Below are 27021 nucleotides of genomic sequence, written 5' to 3'. Positions count from 1 at the left end.
TAACTTAAAGTGCTTGCTCTTTATTAACTGTAAGGTTATTTATTGTAATTTCCAAGAAGTATGGGATTTTGCTTCTGCTTTGTGCTCTAGTTATGCCTAATGTCATACTGTGTCATCTACTTTTATATTCCAGTTGCCCTATATATTGAGCTTCTTATTGTTCTTGGTTACACACGTATCAATACTCAGTTCTCAATGCTTAATACAGGGCCACATTTTCACTTAAGTTCTCTCCGACTAGGATACCTTCTATAGTATTCTGTGGATATCTGTGTTCTAGGACTCCTTAGTTTTATGCCAATCATTCATCTTCTCCTTAAACTGAGAATATTTCGAGATCAGGAATACTTAATCCATCACACAAATAGTAACTGAGCACTTGCTATCGACGATATACTGCTTTGAGTCCTACGGATAGACAGAACAGTGGAAAGAACAGCTTCCACTCCGGGGAACGTGTTTGTGTGTCTGAAGTTAGAGTAGCTGGACCTGAGGTAGCAATGTGGAGAGGTTAGAGAAGAATGGCACTAAGACTGAGGAGACCAAGTTGGGTAGATAGGTCAGCCACTGCTATGCAAGCACAAAGACTTAAGTCTGAACCCAGAACCCATCTAAGAAAGCTGGCTGTGGTGGTGTGCACTTGTAGTCCTATCTCTGGAAAGGCAGAGATAGGAAGACACCTGGGGCTCACTGCTCAGCCAGCCAAATTTACCAGGTAAAGTGGACCAATGAGACCCCCATCTCAAAAAACAAACAAACAAACAAACAAACAAACAGGTTTGGGGGTTGCTAAGGGGATGGCAGTCAGTAAGGTGCTTGCTGTATAAGCATGCTCATCTGAATTCTGATTTCCAGCACTCACATACACCAGCATATAAATACACAAAGACATACAAAACATTTGAAATTACTATATCCCATCAAAATTTCCAAAATCAAAAGGATTAAAATCTATCCCTAATAGGGGTGAAGGATGTGAAGCAACTAGAATTCAATACTACTGGTCTGAACATAAGTCATTTTGGAAAATTATTTAGTTGCATACCTTATGATCCAACAAAAGATATGGCCACCATCAGACACATGCTGGACATCACATTTTTTTGTGAGGTAAATGATGGAAACAACTCAAATGACAAACAGCAGAACAGATTTCTAAAAAAATGTAGAATACTCATACAGAGGACCATCACAAGAAACACAATGAACTACTGCTAACCATTTTTATATGTAACAACATAGCTCAATCTCATAGAAATATGCTACATAAAAGAAGCCAAATAAAAATTAAATAAAAAAAGCCAGAATACACGTACAATTTGTGAAGTTTAAAAACAGAACAAAGTAATCTAGATTGACAAGATAAATCAATTTGAAGGAACTAGATACTATGAGGGAGACTTTGAGATGCTTAAAATGAACTGTAGCAGAATAAAAGAAACAGAGAAGACAAAATAGGGCTGAAGAGAAGGCTCAGTTCTTGCCACACAAGAATGAGGGTCCAAGTTCAGATCCCCATTATTCACATAAAAGTTACATCTACTTGATTAAATGTAGCCAAACATTAGCAAACAAACCAGGAAAATATACTGAACACATTCAATTAAAATCTTATCTAATGAAAACGAGGAGTTTACATGATACAATGTTATTAGCTGGACCAGCTGGGAGAATAATGATGCTTTTTATTGAGATGGAAAACACCAGAGAAAGAGATCTGGAACTGAGTTTCTAAACTTGTTTCTTATGAACTGCCTATTAGACGTTAAAATATGGAAATGTTAATTAGGGAGTTATATATCTGAATCTGGAGGAGATGCTGGATTTGAAGATAAAAATTTGAGAATCATCAGTGTGTTTACTGGTATGTAAAACCATTAGAATAAATGAGATTTTGTTGACTATGAATACATAATCAAGAAAAGAGGAAAGAAGATAATTTCTAAGACACATTAATGTGCATCAGTTAGATAGAAGACGGTCTAGCAGAGGAGACTAAAGAGTGGCCTAAAAATGAATCCAACAGAAAGTGAGGATGAAGTTCCAGGAAAGTGGAAAAGGTAGCATCCTGACCTATGATCAAAGCTAACACCACCACAGCTAGAACACCCCGGTTTATCTTATAATGTGATGGACCAAGAATATCACATACACACCATCTTTCCTTCAAATCAATTCTTTTTGAGGTCAAACACACCAAAACTAACAAAATGACTGGCCTTGTTACAGAGAGAAAAATACAGGAATTATTCTATATTCTGAAGGTGAGAGTGACATACAGTTAAAGCAATGTACAGTTTGGTTTAGAGCCTAGGGGGAATATACATTTGAAAAGGGATAATAGATCAATTGATAAGATTTACATACTTACTCTGGCAACATCTCATGTCAAGTGTGGCTTACTGAGTCACATTATGGTAGGGCATCATATGAATTACTGAATAAATCAGAGGATGTATTTACCACATGATTTAGCAATTGCAATCATAGGTATACACTCCAAGAGGTCCTAGCATACTTATATCACATATATGTTAAAAGCAGTATTTTTCCAATATAATATTTTCATTGATTATTTGGAAATTTTACATCATGCACCCTGATCACACTTCCCAGTCCTCCCAGGTCTGCTTCCTCATCCTTGTGACTCCCCTTGAAAAAGAAGAAGAGAAAGAGGAAAAGTAAGAAGAGAAAGAGGGAGAGGAAGAAGAGGAAGAGGTGGAGGAGGAGGAAGCAGCGGCAGCAGTACCCAATTTATATTGCCCATATACTCAGTGGAGCACGGTAAAACTCCCAGCCTCTTAAAGAAATCTGTATCCATTCCTCTGTTGAGGGGCATCTGGATACAGAAAATGTGGTACATTTACACAATGGAGTACTACTCAGCTATTAAAAAGAATGAATTTATGAAATTCCTAGGCAAATGGATGGACCTGGAAGGCATCATCCTGAGTGAGGTAACCCAATCACAAAGGAACTCACACAATATGTACTCAATGATAAGTGGATATTAGACCAGAAACTTAGGATACCGAAGATATAAGATACAATTTGCTAAACTCATGAAACTCAAGAAGAACGAAGACCAAAGTGTGGACACTTTGCCCCTTCATAGAATTGGGAACAAAACACCCATGGAAGGAGTTACAGAGACAAAGTTTGGAGCTGTGACGAAAGGATGGACCATCTAGAGACTGCCATATCCGGGGATCCATCCCATAATCAGTTTCCAAACGCTGACACCATTGCACACACTAGCAAGATTTTGCTGAAAGGACCCAGATATAGCTCTCTCTTGTGAGACTATGCCGGGACCTAGCAAACACAGAAGTGGATGCTCACAGTCAGCTATTGGATGGATCACAGGGCCCCCAATGGAGAAGCTAGAGAAAGTACCCAAGGAGCTAAAGGGATCTGCAACCCTATAGGTGGAACAACATTATGAACTAACCAGTACCCAGGAGCTCTTGACTCTAGCTGCATATGTATCAAAAGATGGCCTAGTCGGCCATCACTGGAAAGAGAGGCCCATTGGACACGCAAACTTTATATGTCCCAGTACAGGGGAACGCCAGGGCCAAGAAGTGGGAGAGGGTGGATGGGGAAGTGGGAGGGAGGGTATGGGGGACTTTTGGGATAGCATTGGAAATGTAAATGAGGAAAATACCTAATAAAATATATATATATAAAGAAATCTGAGTCCTTCCCCACCCGCACCCGTGCCAGATGCTATCAATTGCGGAGAGCTACACTTCAGCATCACTTCATCACAGTTTTTAAGAGTTCTCCTCAATGGCTTTTCATCTAGACTGTTATTTTTTGGAAGTGGTGGGAGTGGGTGGTAGGGGTTGTCAGAGAAATTTTCTATGTCTGCCTTTCTCAACTGTAAGTCTGCAGTCATTGATACAACTACAAAAGTAGGGTGGGGGGTTGCCCTTAAAAGGAAGGGAGCACATATTGGGCTTCCACATGGTCTCTGGTGGCAGTACAGATCATGCACATCAACATGGCCTCTGGGAAAATACAGGCCATGGACACCATCATAACCCTTGGTGACAGTACAGGCCAAAAATATAAACATCAGCATGACCCTCTGCTATAGCACAGGCTATGGACACCAATATGGGCCCCAGTGGCAGCCCGGTCCATGGACATCAACATGGCTTTAGGTGGCAGCACAGAATATGGATGTCTACCTGGCCTTCCATGGTAAAAGGGCCACAGACATCAATACACCTTGGCTGCAGCAGGACCATGGACCTAGGCATGGTCCTCTTGTGCTATTTTTAATAACTGAAAAGTTGAAATTATTCACATGTACACTATTAGTAAAATGGATTTAGGCTGGGCACTGACAGAACATGTGTTCGTGAGTATCATGAGTCCTGGGTTTGTCCTACAGCACACATACACATTTAAAAAAGAGGGACAGATTTGTAAATGCTATTTAAGCTAAGAATGGTAGCTCACATCGCAAGCACTTGGGGAGCCCAGGTAAGTAGACTGTGTGAATTCAAGGTCAGCCTGAACCATAGAAAGAGACTTTGTCTTTAAAAACAAGTTATGAAGATAGCAGTTCTCAGAGTGTGCTCTGGGGAATTTTAGGGGAGACTGCTTAGTCAGAGTAACATGCTTGCTGCCCAAACACATGGATCTGAGTTTGATCACCAGCATGTATATAAAAAGCCAGGCATTATGGTATATGCTTGTTACCACAGTGTTGAGATGGGAACATAAATCCCTGAAGCTGGTTAATAAGAGACCTTGCCTCTAAAATCCAAGGCAGACAGTGTCTGAAGAGGAATGATATCCAAGTTTGGCCTCTGTCCTCCAAACTCATGTGCACTCATGTATATGCTTATGTGTACACACGAACATGCATACACAGAGACACAAAAAGAAAGGAAAAAGATCCTTCTTGAGTTTCTAATGGTGATCAGTATTATTTTCCCTTTTCACATTCATTCTCTCATGATGGAGTTTTCCAGAGGCTACTCTGTTGCAGGATATTTGATCAGCTGTGAACCCCGAGACAGTGTTATTTACTGAAAGACCAGACCTGTGGTGTGTGGCTCAGCCCTTAGCATACACCTTTAATCCCTATGGCTGAAATACAGAGACACCCTTAGAATATACCATTCATCCCAAACAATGAAGGTGAAGTTCCTTTGTAAAAGGAAACACCCATGTTTCAAAGTAATGTCTAATTGAGTGGCAGAAAAAGTGACAAATCAGAGAAAGATCTGACAGAATGGGATATGCCCAACTCTCATGAGAAGAGAGGGAAGGGAAGCTACTTAAAAGAGCAGTGCAGAGAGGGGAAGAAGGAAGGAGGCATTTTTATTGGACAGTTGTACAAGACAGTTTGCAGAGAGAGAACCAGCTAGACACAGGAAAAGAGAACAAGCCAGAGAATGAGAAGGAGCCAGAAGATGAGAACAGATTGCTGAAGTTAGTTTGAGGTAGAAAAGCACAATTTAGGAGAAGCGGAGAGGAGCCAGATTGAATCAGTGTGGAGAGGAGGTTTGAACCAGAACAGCTGAATTGACCAGCCAGCCAGAGTTCAGAAAGATCGAGGAAGGGGTGAGCTTATGCAGCAGTAACTCTCAGAGGCTGAAAACACTCTAGGCCTAGATAAAACTGTAAAGAGGCTAGAGGCTCCCAGGACTAGGCCTAGGTTAGCAGAGGGAGGCAGTAAGACTCGGAGATGACAATTACACTACTTTATGGGCATCACTGGTAACCAAACGTCTACTTGTGTAATGTTATTTCTTGAGCAATATTTATTCACTACTAAATACTTTTAAAACCTAGCTTTCAGGGGTAGCTTTCTCAGGTCTAGAAAGATTGCTCAGTGGTTAAGAGCACTGGCTGCTCTTCCAGGACTCAGGTTTGATTACTAGCGGCTATGTGGCAGCTCACAACCATACTTCAGTTCATGTCCTCCTCTGGCCTGTGGACACAGACTTACATGCATGCAAAACATACACTCACACATAAAAATAAAAAGTTTCTTTTGTATATAAGTATGCATAACTTTAATGTACATTGTTTGATAAGCTTGGATACATGCACATACTTATGATACCATAATCAAGGTAAAAACCATAGTCATCAGCTCCAAAAAATTTTTTTCTGATTCATTATGAGTTCCTTTTGTGTGTGTGATAAGAACATTTAACATGAGAACTACACTCCTAACAATATCTTAAGCACACAGTATATATAGGCATTGTGTTATACAGTAGGTCTCTGAACTTACCATGTGTCACTACCCTTTGGCAATTGCCAATCTAGTCTGCTTCTATACATTTGGCTATTTTAGATACTTCATATGAGTAGAATCATGTAGTATTATCCTTTTACGTTTGGCTTATTTCACTTAGCAAAAAGCCCTCTGGGTTTGTCCATATTATTATAGAGGGCATTCATATTCATTCTTTCCCTCCCTCCCCTCATCCCAGTCTTTTTTTTAACACTGAGTTTCATAACCACATTTCTGTTTATCTGTTCATGGATACCTGGTTTGTTTGTTTCTGTGAATATGTGTTCATATACTCCTGTTTTTAAAAGTTCAGTCTGGACTGGAGAAATGGCTCTGCAGTTAAAAACACTGGCTGCTCTTCCAGCACATCTGCTAGAAACTGCTGCAGCACCCGCACAACAGTTCACAACTGTCTGTAACTCTAGTCCCAAGGAGTCTACATCCTTTCTTGGCCTCCTTAGGCATCAGGCACACACATGGCTCACAGACATAATGCAGGAAAAACATTCACACACAGAATAAAAAAATAAATTGGAGAAAATATATTTTTAAAGTTCTATGTTTTAATTTCTTCTGCAGCAATATGAAAATATATATATAAAATTTGTTTGAAGTCTTTAAAATATATTTGACAGTTAATCTTGTCTACTTGATGTTAGAATCTTTTAGTAGACAAGTTTCTAGGTGTGTTTGTGAGGTTATTTCTACAAAGTTTTAAGGAGATGTGAAGATCTACCTCAAATGTAGGTGGTCCTGTTTCTCAGGCTGGGGGTCTTAGACCAAATAAAAAGTAGAGAGTAGAAAAACCAGTGTGTTTCCAGCACTAATTCCTGTCCACTTTCTGACTGCTGATGTGATATGCCTCACATTCTTGCCAAAAGCTAGACTCCCTCTGTCCCCACCTGCTCCTTGCCATGATGGCCGCTGTCTTCAAACTGTAAGGCAGGGAAAGCCTCCCTTCCTTGCCTCATTTTTGTTAGGTATTGGTCACAACAACTGGAAAAGTAACACAATATAAATATCTACAAAACAGCCCAGCACATACACTACTACTAAAGTTGACAATATTAGAGCTCTCTATCTACAGCAATACTGTGAGAAAGTTCTTTTCTTTCTTGTATAGAAAAAAAACCTTAACTCATTTAAATTCAGTGTTCTTCTTATTTTATGCCTTAGCTGGAATAACTAAACAAGCCAAATGGCCCACTTTAAACTGATTATTATTGGTCCCAAGATAGTGATAGACTATCAACCTAAGTTGAGTAAAGAGATAATTAGTCATATGACAAACAGGGCTCTTAGTTGGTACTTAGCACACGTCCACAGAACTGAAGTGAAGCCAGATAACAAGGGAAGAACTCTGTCCCAGCTCTTTTCTGCAATTCTAATAGTTTTGTTTCTCCTTTTCTCTAAAGCGTAAGCATACAGTACACAACTATAAACTGGGGAGAAAATCGAATTCGCTGGACTGAAAGATCTAGAGAGAGGAAAACAGTTATATTGGACAGTTCTGAGAAATCAGGTCATGCGTGTCTTTTGTGAGCAACACTGAGATGAGGTTTCAGGCTAATTTAATAGCTCCATAATAACTACATCCAAAGCAGCTATCCTGGGGGAAGATCTGGAAGTCCTTCCCATTAGAAAGCCCCAATCCACCTTGCACGTTCTAACTTAATTATCTTGCTTGACAAAAGAGATGATATCAGGGACCAGGGACCAGGGACCTAATTCTAGTTCTGTCCCTTATGATATGACCTTGAATTTGACATTTAAACATAATCTTTTCTCACTTTTCTAGATGTAGATGATTAACCACTTTAATGACTGTCTTATATCGGAGAAGGATGAAGGATATAAGTATACTCCAATACATTTCAGTTCTACTAAGGTGGAAAGAATTAAGTCCTCAATCCTCAGTACTTAAGTTCTTATACACCTGGGCTTTCACGTGGCCTTAAAGAAACTCTTGTGAAGACTGGCAGTGCCTCCTAACAAACGAGGAGAGCAAGCTTCCTCAAAGGTAAAGTGGTAGAGCTGGACACCATTCTAGTCTTTGTTATGTAGCCTAGAAGAAAGAAAGCTTTCTCTGAACAAAGAGAAGAGAGCCAGGGAGCACCAGCATTCATCTGCTCCTGACTGCTGAGCAGTGTTCCTCATACTCCTGCCAACAGCTAGGATGCTTTCACCATCAGAGCTTCCTCATCATGGAAGCCCTGGGAGCAGCAGTTTGTGTGCTAATTAACTTGACCATATTAGCTTCTAAGAACATGGCAAATGGTAGTAAAGCTGTCAGGGGAAAGAGAAAGCTCTCTTTTAATTTTTTTTATTAGATATTTTCTTTATTTACATTTCAAATGTTATCCCCTTTCCTAGTTTCCCCTCCGAAAATCCCCTATCCTCTCCCCCCTCCCCCTGCTCACCCACCCACCCACTCCTGCTTCCTGGCCCAGGCATTCCTCTATACTTGGGCATAGAACCTTCACAGGACCAAGAGCCTCCCCTCCCATTGATGACCGACTAGGCCATCCTCTGCTACATATGCAGCTAAAGCCATGAGTCCCACCATGTGTTTTCTTTGATTGGTGGTTTAGTCTCAGGGAGCTCTGGGGTTACTGGTTAGTTCATATTGTTGTTCCTCCTAGGGGGCTGCAAAGAAAGCTCTCACTTATTGAATGATTCTGGTTAATGAAATGACTGAAGTGACACCATACCATCCTAACGTTATATCCTGCCTGCCTGGTCACTTGCCAGTCTTCTACCCCTACTAACAGCCACATTTGCCTTGGCCATGCTCCTGGGATTGTCCATGATCTTGACCAAGGCCCAAATGTACTACATAGGAACTAGGAAGTAACCACTGACCTTAAAAAAAAAAAAAACAGATGTTACTAGCCACACACCCACAAGTCCGTCCATAAGGCCCCTTCAAACACTGATGTAAAAAGTTGTACCTCTAAGCTTGGGTAGACTTTTCAGAGTATGAGCTTGTTCTTGGTCTGGCCATTAATAAAAGAACTAAAAACTTTAATTGGCTTAGCATAGTTGTCAATAACTTTCTTGCGGGGATCATGTCAGTTAATGAATGTGAGTAAAATTAGAAAATTAGAAAATTAATTTAGGAAATAATGAAATAACTGATTCAATCAAGATTACCAAATACTACACAAACATTTTGCACTGAAGTGTGTCTTCAGCCTTTTGCTTATTTATTTGTAGTCTGAGAAATGTAACTTACTAAGGACAATACTGTTACCTATATTTCCTAAACTTGATCTTTACCATGCTAGGTGCTAGAGGCATAGCTATAATATATAAGCTTTGAGTTCAGGATTTTGCTCTATGTTAACTACTTTTTCAATGCTCTTTTTAAAAGTCCTTAGTAGACTATAAACCCACAACAGAGGTTAATCAAGATTATATGTAGCTGCCAAAGCATTAGGCATGGGTTTTAGACAGATTATACACATTTTCTTCCCTAGGGAATACTTTTGAGCTTCACAGTCATAACTCCAGATAAGGCCTGTTTTTGAACAATAACATACATATAAGAATAGTAAAAAACAGGCAAAAAAATCAACCTATTTGCTTCTGATTTGCAATAATTGTAGTTAGGAACATTGTATCTGTATGCTATATAATCTTAGACCCACATGATAAAAGCAGCCAAAATTCTACCTGGATACTGTTTTCTGGTAGCTTTTAATAGAAAGATTTTTGGCTAAACATGAAAAATACATTTTAAAAGTAAAAATGCAGTCAAGGTTCTTTTTTTTTTAAAAAAAAATTAGGTATTTTCCTCATTTACATTTTCAATGCTATCCCAAAGGTCCCCCATACCCACCCCCCCCAATCCCCTACCCACCCACTCCCCCTTTTTGGTCCTGGCGTTCCCCTGTACTGGGGCATATAAAGTTTGCAAGTCCAATGGGCCTCTCTTTGCAGTGATGACCGACTAGGCCATCTTTTGATACATATGCAGCTAAAGACAAGAGCTCCCGGGTACTGGTTAGTTCATATTGTTGTTCCACCTATAGGGTTGCAGTTCCCTTTAGCTCCTTGGGTAATTTCTCTAGCTCCTCCATTAGGGGCCGTGTGACCCATCCAATAGCTGACTGTGATCATCCACTTCTGTGTTTGCTAGGCCCCGGCATAGTCTCACAAGAGAGAGCTATAACTGGGTCCTTTCAGTGAAATCTTGCTAGTGTATGCAATGGTGTCAGCATTTGGAAGCTGATTATGGGATGGATCCTTGCATATGGCAGTCACTAGATGGTCCATCCTTTCGTCACAGCTCCAAATTTTGTCTCTGTAACTCCTTCTATGGGTGTTTTGTTCCCATTTCTAAGAAAGGGTAAAGTGTCCACACTTTGGTCTTCGTTCTTCTTGAATTTCATGCGTTTGGCAAGTTGTATCTTATATCTTGGGTATCCTAAGTGAGGGTATCATCCTGAGTGAAGTAACCCAATCACAAAGGAACTCGCACAATATGTACTCACTGATAAGTGGATAGCAGCCAAGGTTCTTAAAAATACTCTTTTTCTTTGACTGTCTTGTATTTTTGAGACCGTAACTTAAGGTTCTAGTATTTGGCATAGAAAAGATGTCTAAATGTGTTTAACATACCATTACTTAAAGAGAAAAAATGGAGCATAGAAGTGAGGGATGATAAGAAATTAAGCATGTCTCTATATAATAATAAATGACTTTAGGATTCTACTGCTTTCTATATTTTTCTAAATAAACCTTAGTAGGCAGTCATAGGTGTCCTAAAGAAGAAGTTATTGCTAATTTTATCTTCTCTACAGCAGTAACAGAGCATATGGAATTAGAAACAGATACATAAAATATAACATAATTCTCTCTCTCTCCCTCCCCCTCTCCCTCTCTCCCTCCCCCTCTCCCTCTCTCTCTCTCTCTCTGTGTATGTGTGTGTGTGTGTGTGTGTGTGTGTGTGTGTGTGTGTGTGTGTGTGTGTGTATGTATGTATGTATGCTTAAATTTTTCCTCTGGTTAGATTATTAAGACCCAAAACTTAAGGCTTTAATATTCAGCATAGAAAAAGATACCTAAATGTATTTAACATACCATCACTTAAAAAGAAACAATGGAGTCCTCATTTGTAACTGCAAATCTAGAGAACTGAGGAAAAATTCTTAAGACTAAATTTTTTTTTTTTTTTTTTTGTGGTGGGGATATCTAAGCTCTAAGAACAAGTGACTCTGAGTCCTTTGCCTGGGTGGGACATCTGTGTCACCACCCCAGAGCTCAGGAAACATCTCCAGAGAGGGGATAGAAAGAAAGTGGAAGTCAGAAGGGCTATGAAATTCTGACCCTTAGCCTTAACATGGCTATTGCACACATGAACTTATAGATATTGTGGTTACCTATACACATAAAATCTGCACAAAACCAACCCAGTTAGCAATTCCAGCACAAAGCAGGAAGAGGGTATCCTAACCCTGAACAGCTGACAGCTACTAAGGAAAGAATAATCTTTTTCTCCCCAGAGAGTGTGGCTTATTACTGGATTCCCTATGCTGCCATGGGTGACCCATGCTCATGCAGGTACACATAGTACTGTGATTGGGGGTCCTTAGAAGAGTTGGAAGAGGGAAGTAAGGGATAGATAGGATCAAGATATACTATATACATGTATGAAATATGTAATGAAATAAAAATGTAAAAAGCAGGAAGGTCTTATAAGTCAGTATGTACTCATGCTGGTTCATGATACAATAAAAGCTTGTTAATAAAACCTCCATGAGTTCTATGTATTTCCACAAAATAAGCAGTTTTGACCTGCTTAAGTCAGATCTCACTGTTTCTAGGGATTTGAAAGATACTAATACATATACCCAAACCTACTCTCATTCTCAAGTATCTGGGCATCAGCAAGGACCCCGGAGGCATAGCTTAAGGTACTTTGAAGAGAGGCATGGAGCAAGATATTTTGGTCATCTGGCAGATTTAATTAGAATCAGTGAGAAAAACCCAAGTTCTCTGCTTCATTTTAGAGTGAGCACTACATCTCATTTCTCCACATTTCTACTTCTGTTTGTGCCAATAAGCATGCAATCAAGAAAGGACTATTTATGGAACAGTGGCTCACTGCACAAATCTCACATCACAAAAATAATACATGCTCTTCCTGATCAAATCTGAATACTTCATGAATGAATGTGCAGTTCCTTTTCTATTGGGATGCCTGGGCATTTTCATTTAGGTATGAGTATCACATAGTAGGCCGTTTATTAGAGTGCTTTGAACCTACAAACCTTTTCATTTCAAGTTTCAATCTACATTTAGAGCAGACACTCTCCATAACCTCCACCAAGCCTCACATTGCTAACAGGAGATGGTCTACACGTGTTAAGGAGATGTATGAATAAAGGTCAAGGTTGCTAGGTGTGAAGATGTCACAAGACCAAAGATGGAATAATGACATCTGATGTGTTTTGTGTGAACCGAATAAGGAACTCGTATATCAGTTCGGGGAAATGGTGAAGACAACTAGTTTATTAGCTATGATATGCCTTATGTTGGGACTAAAAAATGAGGAATAGGGGCTGGTGAGATGGCTCAGCGGTTAAGAGTGCCATATGCTCTTCCAAAGGTACTGAGTTCAAATCCCAGCAACCACATGGTGGCTCACAACCATCCATAACAAAAATCTGATGCCCTCTTCTGCAGTGTCTGAAGACAGCTACAGTGCATACACATATAATAAATAAATAAATAAATAAATCTTTAAAAAAAAAAGAGGAGTAAAAAAGAGAAAAAGAGAAAAGCAGTCGTTCTCATCCAGGGCATCAATGACTTTACTCATTAACCAAAATTCACATACTTTTTTTTCTTTTTGGCATGGCTACTGAATGCTTCCTTATGAGGAGCATCCTAGCTATCACAAGTTTCCTGAAGAGACAGTCTCTTGTACCTTATTAGAAACGGAAGCTGAGCAGAAGCAGGAGGTGGTCCAGGCATAGAAGTGTACACGTATTTATAAACACAGAGGTGGTATGTGCCATTCTTAACAGTGGCCATCAAATTTCCAAAGTTAGAAAAAGAGCACTAGTTAAAATGGCTTTTAATCTGCTCATACAACTTTAGTAAATATTAGTACTGCCATTTTTAATCAAGTAAATAATGTCAGAATAATGACATCACATGAGCATCAACTGAAATGAAATGAAATGATAGTATAATCTATCTCACCAAAACCACTCAATAAACATGGCTACCCATGTGACATGTGATGATATAAAAATATAATTAATAAATTAGTTCTATTTAACACAGATTCAGGTTAAAAAAAACTAAATTCCTTGAGATGGAAGAGAGAACTTTAGATCTTCATTAATGCTTATATTAAAAACTTAATTGATTTCAGCTTATAGGGATAGACTCCTAAATAAATATAAACCACCATTAAAATAGGTGTGAAAATAAGCATTACTTTCTACCTTACATCTTAGCATCCTTAACAAAGAGAGAGAGATGGCTTCAGTCTTAGCTCTTTTTCCCTGAAAAGCTTCTCCTCTGTCACATGGAATACTAGTGACTTCAGCAGCTGGCTAGTTGACACCTCTTGCCATTGGCTCCGAACACCATCTTGTGCTGCCAAGATGGTTTTCCTGAAAATGAACCTGACCTGTAACTTTGCCACTTACAACCACTCAACAGCCTTCACAGCTTATAAAATAAAGACCCATGTATCAAATGGCCACTATGGGAAGCTTTGCATTTCTTGTGCCTTCCTCTTTCATCTCATCTCTATTCCTCTCCTTAAGATCTAGATATTCAATCTTTTTTCTGTCTTCAACTTCTCCTTTTTTATTGTTGGTTTTTTGGTTTTTGTTTTTTTTTTTTTTTTAAATTGGGAGCCAGGTAGAGTGGTGTACATCTGTATCTCGTGCCCACAGGAAGCAAGAAAATGGCTGCAAGTTCTGGGGACACCCCCATCTACACAGTGGGTTCCAGGCCAGCTGGGGCTACAGTGTGAGACTCTGACTTACAAAGCTACCACAGGAGCTGGAGAGCTAGCTCAGTGGTTAAGAGTACTGGTTGCTCTTCTACAGGACCCAGGTTCACATTCCAGCACCTACACAGAGACTCACAACTCTCTGTAGCACCAGTTCCTGATATATGATGCTGTCTTCTGGCCCTTTCTGGCACTAGACATGCACATGGTGCATAGACATACATGTACACAAAATACTCAAACACTGAAAATAAAATGAAAAGCCACCAGCAACAACAAAATTCTGCGCCTCTGCTCATCTGTTTCCACTCTCTACTTTTCTATTCTTTAGATCTTAGATTAGTTGTTCCTTAATTTGTAAGTTTCCAAATCTTCAATCTCCAGTCCTCTTATCTAGGTTAAGGGTTCTTTGGCACGTTTGGTCCTCTAAAGCTACAATTGGTCTCCCTACTCTCAAAACTGTGACCTCTAAAGGCAGGGTCCCTTTAATCTAGCTAGTAATAACACTCAGGCATGACCTGAAGTTCACCTTACTTGTGCTCATCTTATCTCTATTCGTTCCCATCTGTAGTCTAGGATTATATTTTAACCAACTCCATTTGTGTCTCAGAATCTGGAAGTGAATATGGTATTGCCTAATGGTTTGACTAAAAATGGCCCCAATAGGCTCATGTATTTGAATGCTTACTCATTGGGGAGTGGTGCTATTTGAAAGGATTAGAAGAATGAGGTATGGTCTTGTTGACGTAGGTGTTGCCTTGTGGGAGGGAGGAAGTATGTCACTAGGAATGGTCTTTGAGGTATGAAAAGGAAGTCTGGCTAATGGTGTATGTCATCAGGTGTGCTCCAGAGTAGTATCTCTACTGGACATTGGACTGGAGCAGACAGTCCCAATTAACAGAATAATGTGTGGCATAATCCAGGATAGCAATAAACTGGCTTTTACAAGAAAATGAGTATGATATAGGGTATATTTGTTTTCTTCCTTTTATAAAAGTACTTAGGAAGTCAAGCTATATTGACACTGCTATCAGATCAAAGCAGGGGAAGTTAAATGACTTATGATGACTGAAGCCTGGGTAGCATCACTGGATGTCATGTGGGATGAATTCTATTATTCTTTATTTTGTTTCGTTTCGGTTTTGTTTTATTTTTCAAGACTGTAATAGCCCTGGCTGTCCTGGAACTTACTTTTGTAAACCAGGCTGGCCTTGAACTCAGAAATCCGCCTGTCTCTGCCTCCCAAGTGCTGGGATTAAAGGCGTCCGCCACCACCGCCTGGCTTCTATTACTTTTTATATTAAAAATAAAGCATATGGGGCTGGTGAGATGGCTCAGTGGGTAAGAGCACCCGACTGCTCTTCCAAAGGTCGGAAGTTCAAATCCCAGCAACCACATGGTGGCTCACAACCATCCGTAACAAGATCTGACTCCCTCTTCTGGAGTGTCTGAGGACAGCTACAGTGTACTTACATATAGTAAATAAATAAATAAATCTTTAAAAAAAAAAAAATAAAGCATATACTATTTTAGATTTGTTTCACTTAAAAATGACTAAGCTAAAAAAAATAAAAGCTGTTGCCTCATATAACCACGAATCCTGAATTAGTTGCCTACTTGTTAGCTGGTGCCATGAGTTTAGTAGCTAACAGGCCTATGCCTGGCTTAGTAAAGGAAAGGAGAGGCTGTAGGATTCTTTCAACATAGACAGAGATGAATAGTAGGGGAGCTGACTATCTGGAATCAAGTAGGAGACAAAGTCATGAGCCACTGGCTACCTGTTCCCAAGTTCATTAATACATGGGACTTTTAGAGGCTAAGGCTCTTCAAAGCTCTAGTTAAGCTACTCTCATTCAGAATTATTTGCTTAAAGACAAAACAGGTGTGTGGTCTCACTGAGCCTAGAACCTACTTTAGAGTTCTGTTAGTATAAATACTGTCTTTTTCCTCTACCAGGACCTGGAAGCTTAAATCCAGGATCGCAAATGAAGCTTTGAATAGTACAGGCATGTGGAGAAGAATTTAGAGTATGCGGTGATATGTGGGGATGATGTATACGGGCACTGTGGCTCAGGCCTGATAGTTGTCTCTTCCTGCCTTGTATATCATATACCAAGTCATTTTAAGCTTCAGTTTTCTCATAAGTAAAATGTATCTGAAATTCATTATGCCTAATTTAGAGTTAAAGGGAAAATTAAATGAAACAACATGTGTGAAATAACATTAAGTAAACATACCTTTTTCTTACCACAACAAGAAACATTCCTATTTTACTTTGAATTTTTAAACATTGCATTCTAATGACCAGAAGGTAGGAAAGATGGAGGAGACATAATAATCAGAAAGGAGAACAGACTAATAGGCAGAAAAGATCTTGTTCTGTGGAATGGATTGCATAATCACATTCCTTTCATACTGTGTCAGTTGCTTCCTAGTCAGGGCGGGAAGCTCAATAAATCTCTTGCTTTGGGACCTACTGAGGCAGGAGGGAGGAGACAAAAGCATTACTGGAGGAAAGAGGAGTGATAAATGCTGAAAATGCTGTGGAAGAAGGTCTCTGCTCCCTGAGCCTGGTCTTTCTGGCCACCTGTCATTGAAATAAAGTCTATGGCTTTCTAAAGGACAGGCTGCCCTCCTACTCCCCTGGAAGCATCAGCACAGAGTCCTGCTTCTTATCCACTAAGGATGCAGTCAGAAAGGGATGTGTAGTTAGCAGTGCCTATCAGTGGCCTGACTGACTGGTCTAGATTTCCCAGGAACAGAACAGACTTTTCTAGACAAGAAGTCTTACTTCTGAACAGAGCCTGAGGAACAGCACTTATCTGGTTTTAGTTTTAAGTAAACAAAAATAAATCAACCACCACTTCCAAGGCACTTGCAAGTTGGGGGACGGCAATACCTTTCTTACACTGATCTAGGACATATGTTTCTTGCAGCATACAGAAGAGTGACACTTTCCTGAGATTAAAAAGCCTGTTTCCCCTTATCTTGGTTCAAGATCCCTCTACTTCAGCACCACTAACTGGCATTCTCATTCCACTTCACACAACTGTACAGTACAGCTGTGCTGGGGCACAACCAGCAATCCATTCCCTTCTTGTTGCCAAATAATATTGTAGTAAGTGAATATATAGAAATACATCTGTTCCTGGGCTGTGATGAACAGTACTGCTAAGATACTCATGTTTTATGGAAATGTGTTTTCTGTTTTGGGGAGTATATACCCGGGAGTGGAAATTCTGTGTCATACAGTAACTCCATCCAGCTTCTGTGATTTCCAAACTCTTTTCTAACCCTGACAGCAACGAATGAAGAGTCCAATTGTTCTACACCTTCCACTACACTCATCACTATCCATGTTCTGATTACAGCAACGAGTGGCTGTGAAATGGCACTGCAGTGTGATTAGCATTTCCCAAATGACGAATGGTGCTGAGCATCTTTCCCAGGCCGTATAGGCCATTTGTTCTCTGGAGGAGTATCTACTCAAATAATTTGCCTGTTTATAAGTTAGAATACAAAGTAATAGTTTCAGTATAGCATTTTTATACATGCATATAATTATATGTTGTTTTTCTTCACCCCCTCCCCCGCAGCATTCCCACATCCCTTCTTGCTGGCTTCCTTACCCCTTACGGATAGTCACACCTTCTGTTTTTGTGTTGCAAGTATTACATTATTGCCACATTTCCCTTATTTCCTCCCTTCAGCTTTCCCTAGTATGACCCTCTCCACACACACACAAAATATATTCATTTGCTAACAGACATCCTGTCTATTTTAAAATTGGCTTATCTTTTCTATCCCTGAGCTGTAAGTATTCTTTTATATTTTAGAAAGTAATTTCAAACAATGAATCAAATCTCTTCAGTCTTTGTAGGCACATCTGACCTGTGGCCAGGTTGCATGAATGCAACTCAGAATATTTTTAGGCAATAATTTGAAAACAATGATATCTGTTCCCCAATTAATTTAGAACAAACATCAAAACTGCCACTCAGGCTTATAAATGATCAGGCCACTGCCTGCCTCTACAGCACCTATTCACACCGCCTTCCCCCTCAGCTACATACTCTAGTAAGAACATCTTCATTTTGCTCATGTATGTTATTAGCCACACAGTGTCAGTGGTTTTCTCTGTATACTTGTAATCTTTTTCCATACATGGCTCCTTCTTATTCCCCAAGGTTGCAATTGAAAATTTTACAAACTTTCCTGAAAAAGAAAATTCTCCACAAATAAATCTGGGGGGATGATAGACCTATAGCATTTTTTTTCAATGATAGCAATGGTACCATGGATGTGTATTTATGTTAGGATTTTTTTTCAAAATATACATTTAAAACATGACCTTCTTTGTGTTGATTGAAACCGGGATCTTGCTCATGCTATGGCACATATACCACCGAACTTGTGATAGCTCTATCCACTGGAGTGACCGTATTTCATGAAAGTAGGAAGACTGTCCATTTGTGTCACTGCTGAATCCTCAGCTTGGTTTACAGTTGGCATCCAATAAATAGATAATTAATCAATGTTTTGTATAAATGTTTAGAAAAGAAATGCTGAAACAATAGAGTAATTTTCCATTCTTTCAGATTTACTAATATGCTTTAGACTTAAGATAATGGAGCTATTATTTTTGCTCCCAAGAGTATCTATCTTAAAATCTCTCTTGGATATGATGAACCAGCCTGGCTCCATCTTAGGCTTGAAAGCCATCTCATAGTAAAGACAAACTAGGTTCATTCCTGTTAATGATTTAATCTGTTTTCCAAAGATTGAGCTGTTCCAGGAAATGGCAACTGTACCTTTGTTTCAGGAGCTTGTGATGATCACCTTGTTATGTTCATGTTCTGCTTCTGCAACCCCTTCCTATTTGCCTGCCACCCCCCCACACTTCTCTGCTATAAAAAGTCTTATCTCACCTATGTCCAATTCTCATCTCTTGATCCCTACCTTTAAAGGGATCCAGCCTGTGTACGTTTAAAAAAAAAAAAAAAAGCTTGTTTTAATTAATTTGGCCATGATCTGGGTCAGTAGTCTTTCTCCTTACATCTGTAAAATTAACAGATGATCTCTACTATCATTATTATAAGCATTGTTGTGTATGTGGCGCTACTGTAATATGGTGTACATACTCCTGCATTTGTATGGTTAATTTTATAGCAATGGTATTATAACAATGCTGATGTAGTCTAGTATAACATGTATAATATAAGTAATGATAATAAGTACAGCATATAATAGTTATAATAATAGCCACAGAAATACTTCGTTCCTTTTTAGAACGGGGAACAAAATACCCATGGAAAGTTACAGAGACAAGTTTGGAGCTGAGACTGAAGGAAGGACCATCCAGAGACTGCCCCACCCGGGGATCCATCCTATAAACAACCACCAAAACCAGACACTATTGCATATGCCGACAAGATTTTGCCGACAGGACCCTAATATAGCTGTCTCCTGTGAAGCTATGCCAGTGCCTGGCAAATACAGAAGTGGATGCTCACAGTCAACTATTGGATGGAACACACGGTCCCAATGGAGGAGCTGGAGAAAGTACCCAAGGAGCTGAAGGGGTCTGCAACCCTATAGGAGAAACAACAATATGAACTAACCAGTACCCGCCCCTGCCTCCAGAGCTCGTGTCTCTAGCTGCCTATGTAGCAGAGGATGGCCTAGTCAGCCATCAATGGGAGGAGAGGCCCTAGGTCTTGTGAAGATTATATGCCCCAGTTTAGGGAAATGCCAGGGCCAGGAATCGGGGAGTGGGTGGGTTGGGGAGCAGGGGGAGTGGGAGGGCATAGGGAATTTTCGAAGAGGAAATTAGGAAAAGGGGGTAGCATTTGAAATGTAAATGAAGAAAATATCTAATAAAAAAAGAAAGTGAAAACAAACAAACAAAACAAAAAAGAAAAAAAAATAGCCACAGAAATAAAACAGAAATTGTCTTGGAGCTTGCTATTTTGCAGATGTGGGCATTTTGTCCATGTGATTTCATTTATTTCTCTCAGGAATTTTTTGAAGTAGGTGTTCTTTTATAAACAGGCATTTGAGGTTTAGAGGTGAATTAGCTGCTAGTGGCAGGCAGAGGTAGAGCCTGTCCTTTTATCCCAAAGGTTCTACTTCATCAACAGTGTTTCCCAGCTCACTACACAATTCTCAACCCTTGGAGGCTGAGAATGACACCTTCAAACTTTTAAATGTGTTAGGGGCAAAAGCAGGAATTGCCTGAGAATAGGTTGGGATATTTAGAAGAGAGAATTTTTTACTTTTCCCCAGATTTCATATCTGGCTTAATTTGATCTTACTCTTGATCTGTTAGTGATTATTCTCTGGAAGCCCTTGGTGTGTACCTAAGGAGTCAGCCCTCATTCCTCTCCTGCCTACAGTGAAGCATGCTGGTAAAGACAACTGAGCACACTAAACCTGGACGATTCCTCGTATTAGCTAAGGTCTGCTTTCAGGCAACTACAGGTGGCTCTTTACCTTTGGTGCCAGGTGGCTGCAGGTTATCTCCAGTCAAAGAACACCAGCCCACAGGAAAGATGTCCCGGGAGTCAAAGCGGCACCAGTAGTCAAATGCGCCTCGCCACCCATCAAAGGTGACTAGCACTTCTGCGCCTCGAACTTCTCCAATAGTGGCTGGGCAAATGAAATGAGGGTTCTTTCTGTCTACAGCTTCTAACTTCATTCCCATTTTGAAGAAGTTGTGGGAAGGTGATGGTGGCTCCTAAATGAAAAACAGAAATATTCAGACCTTTTTCTAATGTGTGAGGTAGCTACACAGATCAAACCGCAAATAAATTCACTGTCCACTCTGTTCTTTTCTCCTCATAAGTACCTGGTTGGAAGTGCCCCTCTACTTTGTCATTCTTTTTGTTTGTTTGTTTGTTTGTTTGTTTTGTTTTTTGGTTTTTCGAAACAGGGTTTCTCTGTAAAGCCCTGGCTGTCCTGGAACTCACTCTGTAGTCTTTCTCCTTCATCCTTCAAACAAATTAATTGGCTTTTGCAGTTAAGATTAAAAAAAAAAAAAAAAAAAAAAACAACCTTATTTGGATCTTGACTGGAACTGCAGGCATTTATAGATTGATTTGGGAAGAAATATCATTTATTACTGATAACTTTAAACCTTATCTATGCACATGATTCCCTTCTTCCATTTAAAACTTCTTTAATACAGATTTCTCTTTTATACAAAATTTAAATATCTTCTATAAATATATCATGCTTTAATTTTTGTTACATTATGTTGTGTGTGGGTATATGTGGAGGTGTACTACTATAGTATACATGTAAAAGCACAAATTATGGGAGTTGGTTTCTTCTAACACCTGAGTCCCAGGGATAAAGTTGAGTTGGCAGCAAGCATCTTTACCCACTGAGTCATCTAACAGCCTCTCATGCTGTTTACATACATTTGTTCTAGGTATATTAATGTCCCATTGTTACCATGAATGGTATTTAAAATTTTTTTATTATTAAACAATTAGTTAAAGTAGAAATGAATAATGTCTTAAAAGTTGATCAGTGCTCTTGGTATATGAATTTTTGCCTGCTTTAGTTATCAACCACTGAGCAATATACATGAAAGTATTTCCTACTGATTGCAGATTTTCCAGTTTTGTTGTGTTTTGTAGGATGAGGCTCTCTGAGCAAACCGTCTTGATCCAAGCAGCTGCAGCTGCTTACAACAGAACACCACTAGCAGCCTGGTGATGGTCCCTCAGAAAAGTCAGGCAGAGGAAGGGTCACTGGATCCTCTCCTGAGATTAGCTCCCCTTTTGTACCTCAGTCATTTTTATGCAATTCTGCCATAACTGCATTTAGTCTTAGGGTCTAGCAAGGTACTAGAGAACACAGGATGGGGAAGGTTAACTGGAGAGAGGAGCTCCACCCACCTATGTAGATAGGTGGAAGCCATCACCCATGCTGGATGAAGAGAGCTTTCCAGTGCAGCTGCTGTGAGGTCACCCATGTTTTGTAAGCAACCCCATGTTCTACAGCATGCTCAACTGACTCATTGGATTCCTAGGCTGGACTTGGCTTTGTCACTGGGTCTTTTTTTTTTTAAGATTTATTTATTATATGTAAGTACACTGTAGCTGTCTTCAGACACTCTAGAAGAGGGCATCAGATTTCGTTATGGACGGTTGTGAGCCACCATGTGGTTGCTGGGATTTGAACTCGGGACCTTCAGAAGAGCAGTCAGCGCTCTTAACCACTGAGCCATCTCGCCAGCCCCCTGTCATTGGGTCTTATAAGGAGAGGTCTTATAAGAAAATATTGCTATATTTTCCTAGGAAAGGAATTGCCACATCACCATTGATTATCATTTTCTTCTTCATCGACTCTAAGGCTATTTTTAAAGGGCATATGTACTACTATGATTGCTTTGTTTTCTTGGTGAACTCTTACTTTTAACTCAGCACCTAGTGACTTCTTTAATGCTTTTTAGTATCAACATCTCTGTTCTATTCTATATACATTTTATCTTGATAAAGGTTTGCCTGGTACTATCTCTTATGTTTTTACACTGCTAATATATATTTTTTTGATATAGAGCTTTACTATGCAGCCATGGCCAGCCTAGAGCTTGCTATATAGACTAGGCTGTCCTTGTACTCAGCCTGCCTCTTTCTCTGCCTCCCAAGTGCCAGGATTAAAAGTGTGTGCTATCATGTCTAATGGCTACTATCAATATTTTTATGTTACTATGCCTTAATATGTCTATTACAAATAGTATGTTGCTGGGCTGGAGAGATGGCTCAGTGGTTAAGAGCACCCACTGCTCTTCTGAAGGTCCTGAGTTCAAATCCCAGCAACCACATGGTGGCTAACAACCATCCATAATGAGATCTGATGCCATCTTCTGATGCATGTGAAGACAGCTACAGTGTACTTAGATATAATAACAAATAAATCTTAAAAAAAAACAAAAAAAACCCAAATAGTATGTTGTAATTAAAAAGTTTCTCATGATGATCGTAACAATATTTATTTACTTGTGTTTTGAGAAGTCTTGGTATGTTTCCCAAGTTTGACCCAAACTCTTGGGCTCAAGGGATTCTCCCATCTCAGCTTTCTGAAAACTTGAACTACAAGCAGGTTACACTAAGCCCATCTGAATTTACTACAGAGATCTTACTGCCTACGTTTCTACTTAATTTTATTTATTTATTTATTTATTTATTTTACTTTTTTCAACGAACTACATTTCCCTCACTTTCTCTTCACTGACTGAGAAATTAAACACTCTATGTATAGCTGTTTGGTGGATTCCTTTAAGATCTTAACTGTATGGCTAATTCAAAAAATCTAAAACATCTCTATTAAAAATTTTCCCCCTTTTCTCCTTTACCAACTCAGAAGTTATTCTATTTATAATCTTTTGTAGATTCCCTTAAGAATTTAACTATATAGATGGCATACAAAGTCTACCTCATCTTTATATATAGTCCTAGACAATGGAAGAACTTTAGACTGTTTTAACTACTTCTGGGTTATAAAGGGATAAGTAATTAATTTCCATGTTGCTTTTACTCCCGGTTAATCACTTTGTTATTACACTTAGAGCATACAATAATCTACATGAAAACAAACCCATTTCTTCACCAAATCTTCTTGTGTCTCATCCTTACTTTGTGGTTCAATTGCTTTCTTTCTGAAACATACCCAACATGGCTCTGCTACATTCTACCTGCACTCGTTTGTTTGATAGTCTGATTTTCACTTCCATTCTGAAATGACAGTGTAGTTGGAGATCAGCTTCAAGGTAGATGACTTAGTACTTTGAAACATAGCCATTGCCTTTGGCTTGAACTGCTGCTGTGGAGAAATATGCTGTGGTCAATGTAACCACTCTGAAGGCATCCTGCTGATTACATGCTCAGATCTTCTGTATTGACCTTCACTTTCTAGTTATAACAATGCCTTATTCTTACAGTATTTGTGTCTATTACACATGCTGGAAAACTTATGATCTCTTCAAATATTACTTCCCTTTTACTCAACTCATCTTTCTGAGTTTCAGGATTTCCATATACGATGCCTCCTTATACTCTCCTCATTTTTTTTCTTAGTGTGTATTTCCCAATGTTATAGTCTGAGAGGGTAACTACATACATACATACATTAGATGTATATATGTATGTATATATACACACACATACATACACACACATACACACATAATCACATATATACATACATATACATTATGGTGGATGTCTTTTTAATCTTTAATTTTAAAGGTTTGAAATTTCTGTTTTATTTTCAGATGTTTGCTTTTGTCCTTTTAAAAATGTGGCATTTAAAATAGGATATTTTGAGCAAGTGAGATGGCTCGGTGGTTACAGACACTTGCTGATAAGTCCTATCTGTAACCTGAGTTTCATCCCCGGGACCCAAAGAGTGGAAGGAGAAAGAACATGCTCCTACAAGTTGTCCCCTGACCTCCATATAAGTATGTATGGCATGTACCCCTCCCCACAAAATAAAATATGTAAAGATAAATTTAAAACCAAAAGTGTTTTTCTTTCTTCTTCTAGTTCTTCAGGCAAAATACTTACCTTATACTCTTTAGCTGATATTTGTACTGTCTGAAACTACTTTGAGTGTGTGGTGTTTGTTACATTTGTACCATGTAAGATGTGTTTTGAAAGTTTCTGAGATTTCTGTAAGGCAGGACCCAGTGGTCATTCTGAGCAGTCTTCACTGAATTACTGTGACATCAAACCATCTAGAGAGTTTGGAGTTTGCTTCTGCCAGGCACCAAGCAATACCTTCATATAACTCTCAAGTCCCTGGACAACCCAAGCACAGGGGAGAAGACTAACCAGAGGTGGACGCATCCACCCTTCCCAGAGTCTCTTCCTTAGAAATGTCGTTATCTTTTTCATAGAAGAGATAAAAATTTAACAGATCCGGCCAGGCTCTAAGATCTACTTTATTCTGGCATGGGTTGAAGACTAATCTGTGCTTTACCATGGGTATATAAAAGCAAGATTCTATAAAGTAAGATTGGCAGAGCCCCCAAGACAATCATGAATTTATCAGATGTTTTTAACACTGTTGCTTTTCTTACTTTCTAGTGAGCACCACACAGCAAGAGGAGCTTTCCCTACATAACTACCTCACAGTCTAAGGTATTTATCACTGAAAGAGGCTTCAAGTGGCCTAATATATTATATTTGGAAACTGGAGTTTTCCCATGATTTAGCTTTAACTAGCAACACAGGTAAGCCTAACTCAGTCATCTCCACAGGGACTCCCAGCCCACTAGAGAAGCCAACTATCACCAGGCTAATGTTTTCTCCTTTTGAGGTACAGAAAGAATAAACACAGGTTACTACTCCTGTTCTGCCCCTCACTAGCTGTGTGTGATCCTTACTCAGAAGCAAGCTTCCTAGGGGCTGGAGAGCCGGCTTAGCAGGTAAGAATGCAGGTTGCTCTTTCAGAGGACCCAGGTTTGGCTTCCAGCACCTACATGGTGGTTCACAATCATCTGTAACTCTAGTTCCAGGGAATCTGACATCCTCTTCTGGCCTTTGGGGGCACCAGGCATGTATGTGGTACAAACATATTAATACAGGGAAAACCCCCCAAACAAAAAAACAAAAGCAATTAAAAATTTTTAAGTATGCTTCCTTAGTTGTTGAGTTTAATAATTCTTAGTATATATAAACTAGAGATGTGTATTAAGTGTGATAATATATGTAAGGCTACAAACATGTTATAGATAATTAACAATTCCTGTAAGAATTGCTTTAGGATTGTATTATATTTGAGTTTTAATAAACACATCTTAATTTCTTAACAATCCTGTAAGAGTTCACTCTGCAGATAAAGTAAAAAAAAAAAAAAAAATCTCAGCCGAGTGGTGGTGGTCCATGCTTTCTAATCCCAGCACTCAGAAGGCAGAAGCATGTGGATCTCTAGGAGTTCTCAAAAAACCAAACCAAACCAACAACAAAAAGATATTAGATTTGTTGGTTACTGGCAGCTAGAACCCACAAACCAGGAATACTGTCTCATTATTGCAGTTTAATATAATTCACTGAAGATAACACCCACTTCACAGGTGTTTTAAAAAATCTTCTACTGAACTACTTTTTGAGAAGCATTCTCATGTCACAGAAATAAAGGAGACAACAGAGACTCAGAAATTGATGGAAGGCAAATACTTGATCTTATGAAGCTTACAGATGGTGATAGCTGAGAGACAGTATACCTTATGGAAAATCTTGATGGGAGCCATCTCTGCTCCATTTAGTGTCTTCAAAAGGAACATGGGCCAAGAGGAGGCATTCAGCCGAAATCCTGCAGTAAATATAATGGAGAACAGGTTAAGAAATGTTCTCAAACACAAGGTGGCATCTAGCTATTCCTGCTGGTCCTATGCTGTGACAGTCACAGAATCAGAGGCCCTGGAAAAGGGTTTAAAAGCTGCACAGAAGAAGCGGCTCAGACAGATGAATGAAAGGAGGCCCTTTGGAGGGAATGTACTTTATCCAAGATAATGCAGCAAATAAGTGGTACAACATTTTAAAGAAAGGTCACTGAGAATCTTCCATCTCATTTGAAACGTGAGGAGCTAAAAAATCCTTTCAGACATATAGGGGTATCAGCACAACAGCCAATGTATACTGGATGTAGTATTCACTTCACATACCACACAACATATAAAATAATACCATGAGACACACACAATGATTTATCCCCAGTTTATAAAAGATGAGATGGAGATAAGAATGGTAGGTTGTCCAAGGTCACA

General features: G+C 39.3%; 1 protein-coding gene across 15 annotated transcripts in view; it reads right to left on the bottom strand.

The window, feature by feature from the left end:
* Window positions 1-27021, bottom strand: part of Scmh1 (sex comb on midleg homolog 1) — a 125051-nt gene that overhangs the window by 25632 nt on the left and 72398 nt on the right. For all 15 annotated transcript variants that reach the window (XR_001784153.2, XR_003954960.1, XR_003954959.1 and 12 more), the window contains 2 exons: window positions 26479-26567; window positions 20736-20979 (listed from right to left, as the gene is read on the bottom strand). Coding sequence is in view for 11 of the 15 variants with exons in the window: in XM_006503149.3 (XP_006503212.1) it covers window positions 20736-20979; window positions 26479-26567 (333 nt within the window). In the remaining 4 variants the exon portion in view is untranslated. The remainder of the gene's footprint in view (window positions 1-20735; window positions 20980-26478; window positions 26568-27021) is intronic.

This window comes from Mus musculus, chromosome 4 (genome assembly GCF_000001635.26).
Source record: "Mus musculus strain C57BL/6J chromosome 4, GRCm38.p6 C57BL/6J".
Taxonomy (NCBI): domain Eukaryota; kingdom Metazoa; phylum Chordata; class Mammalia; order Rodentia; family Muridae; genus Mus; species Mus musculus.
Note: the sequence above shows the minus strand (reverse complement) of the source record. Positions and strands in the feature narration are given on the sequence as shown.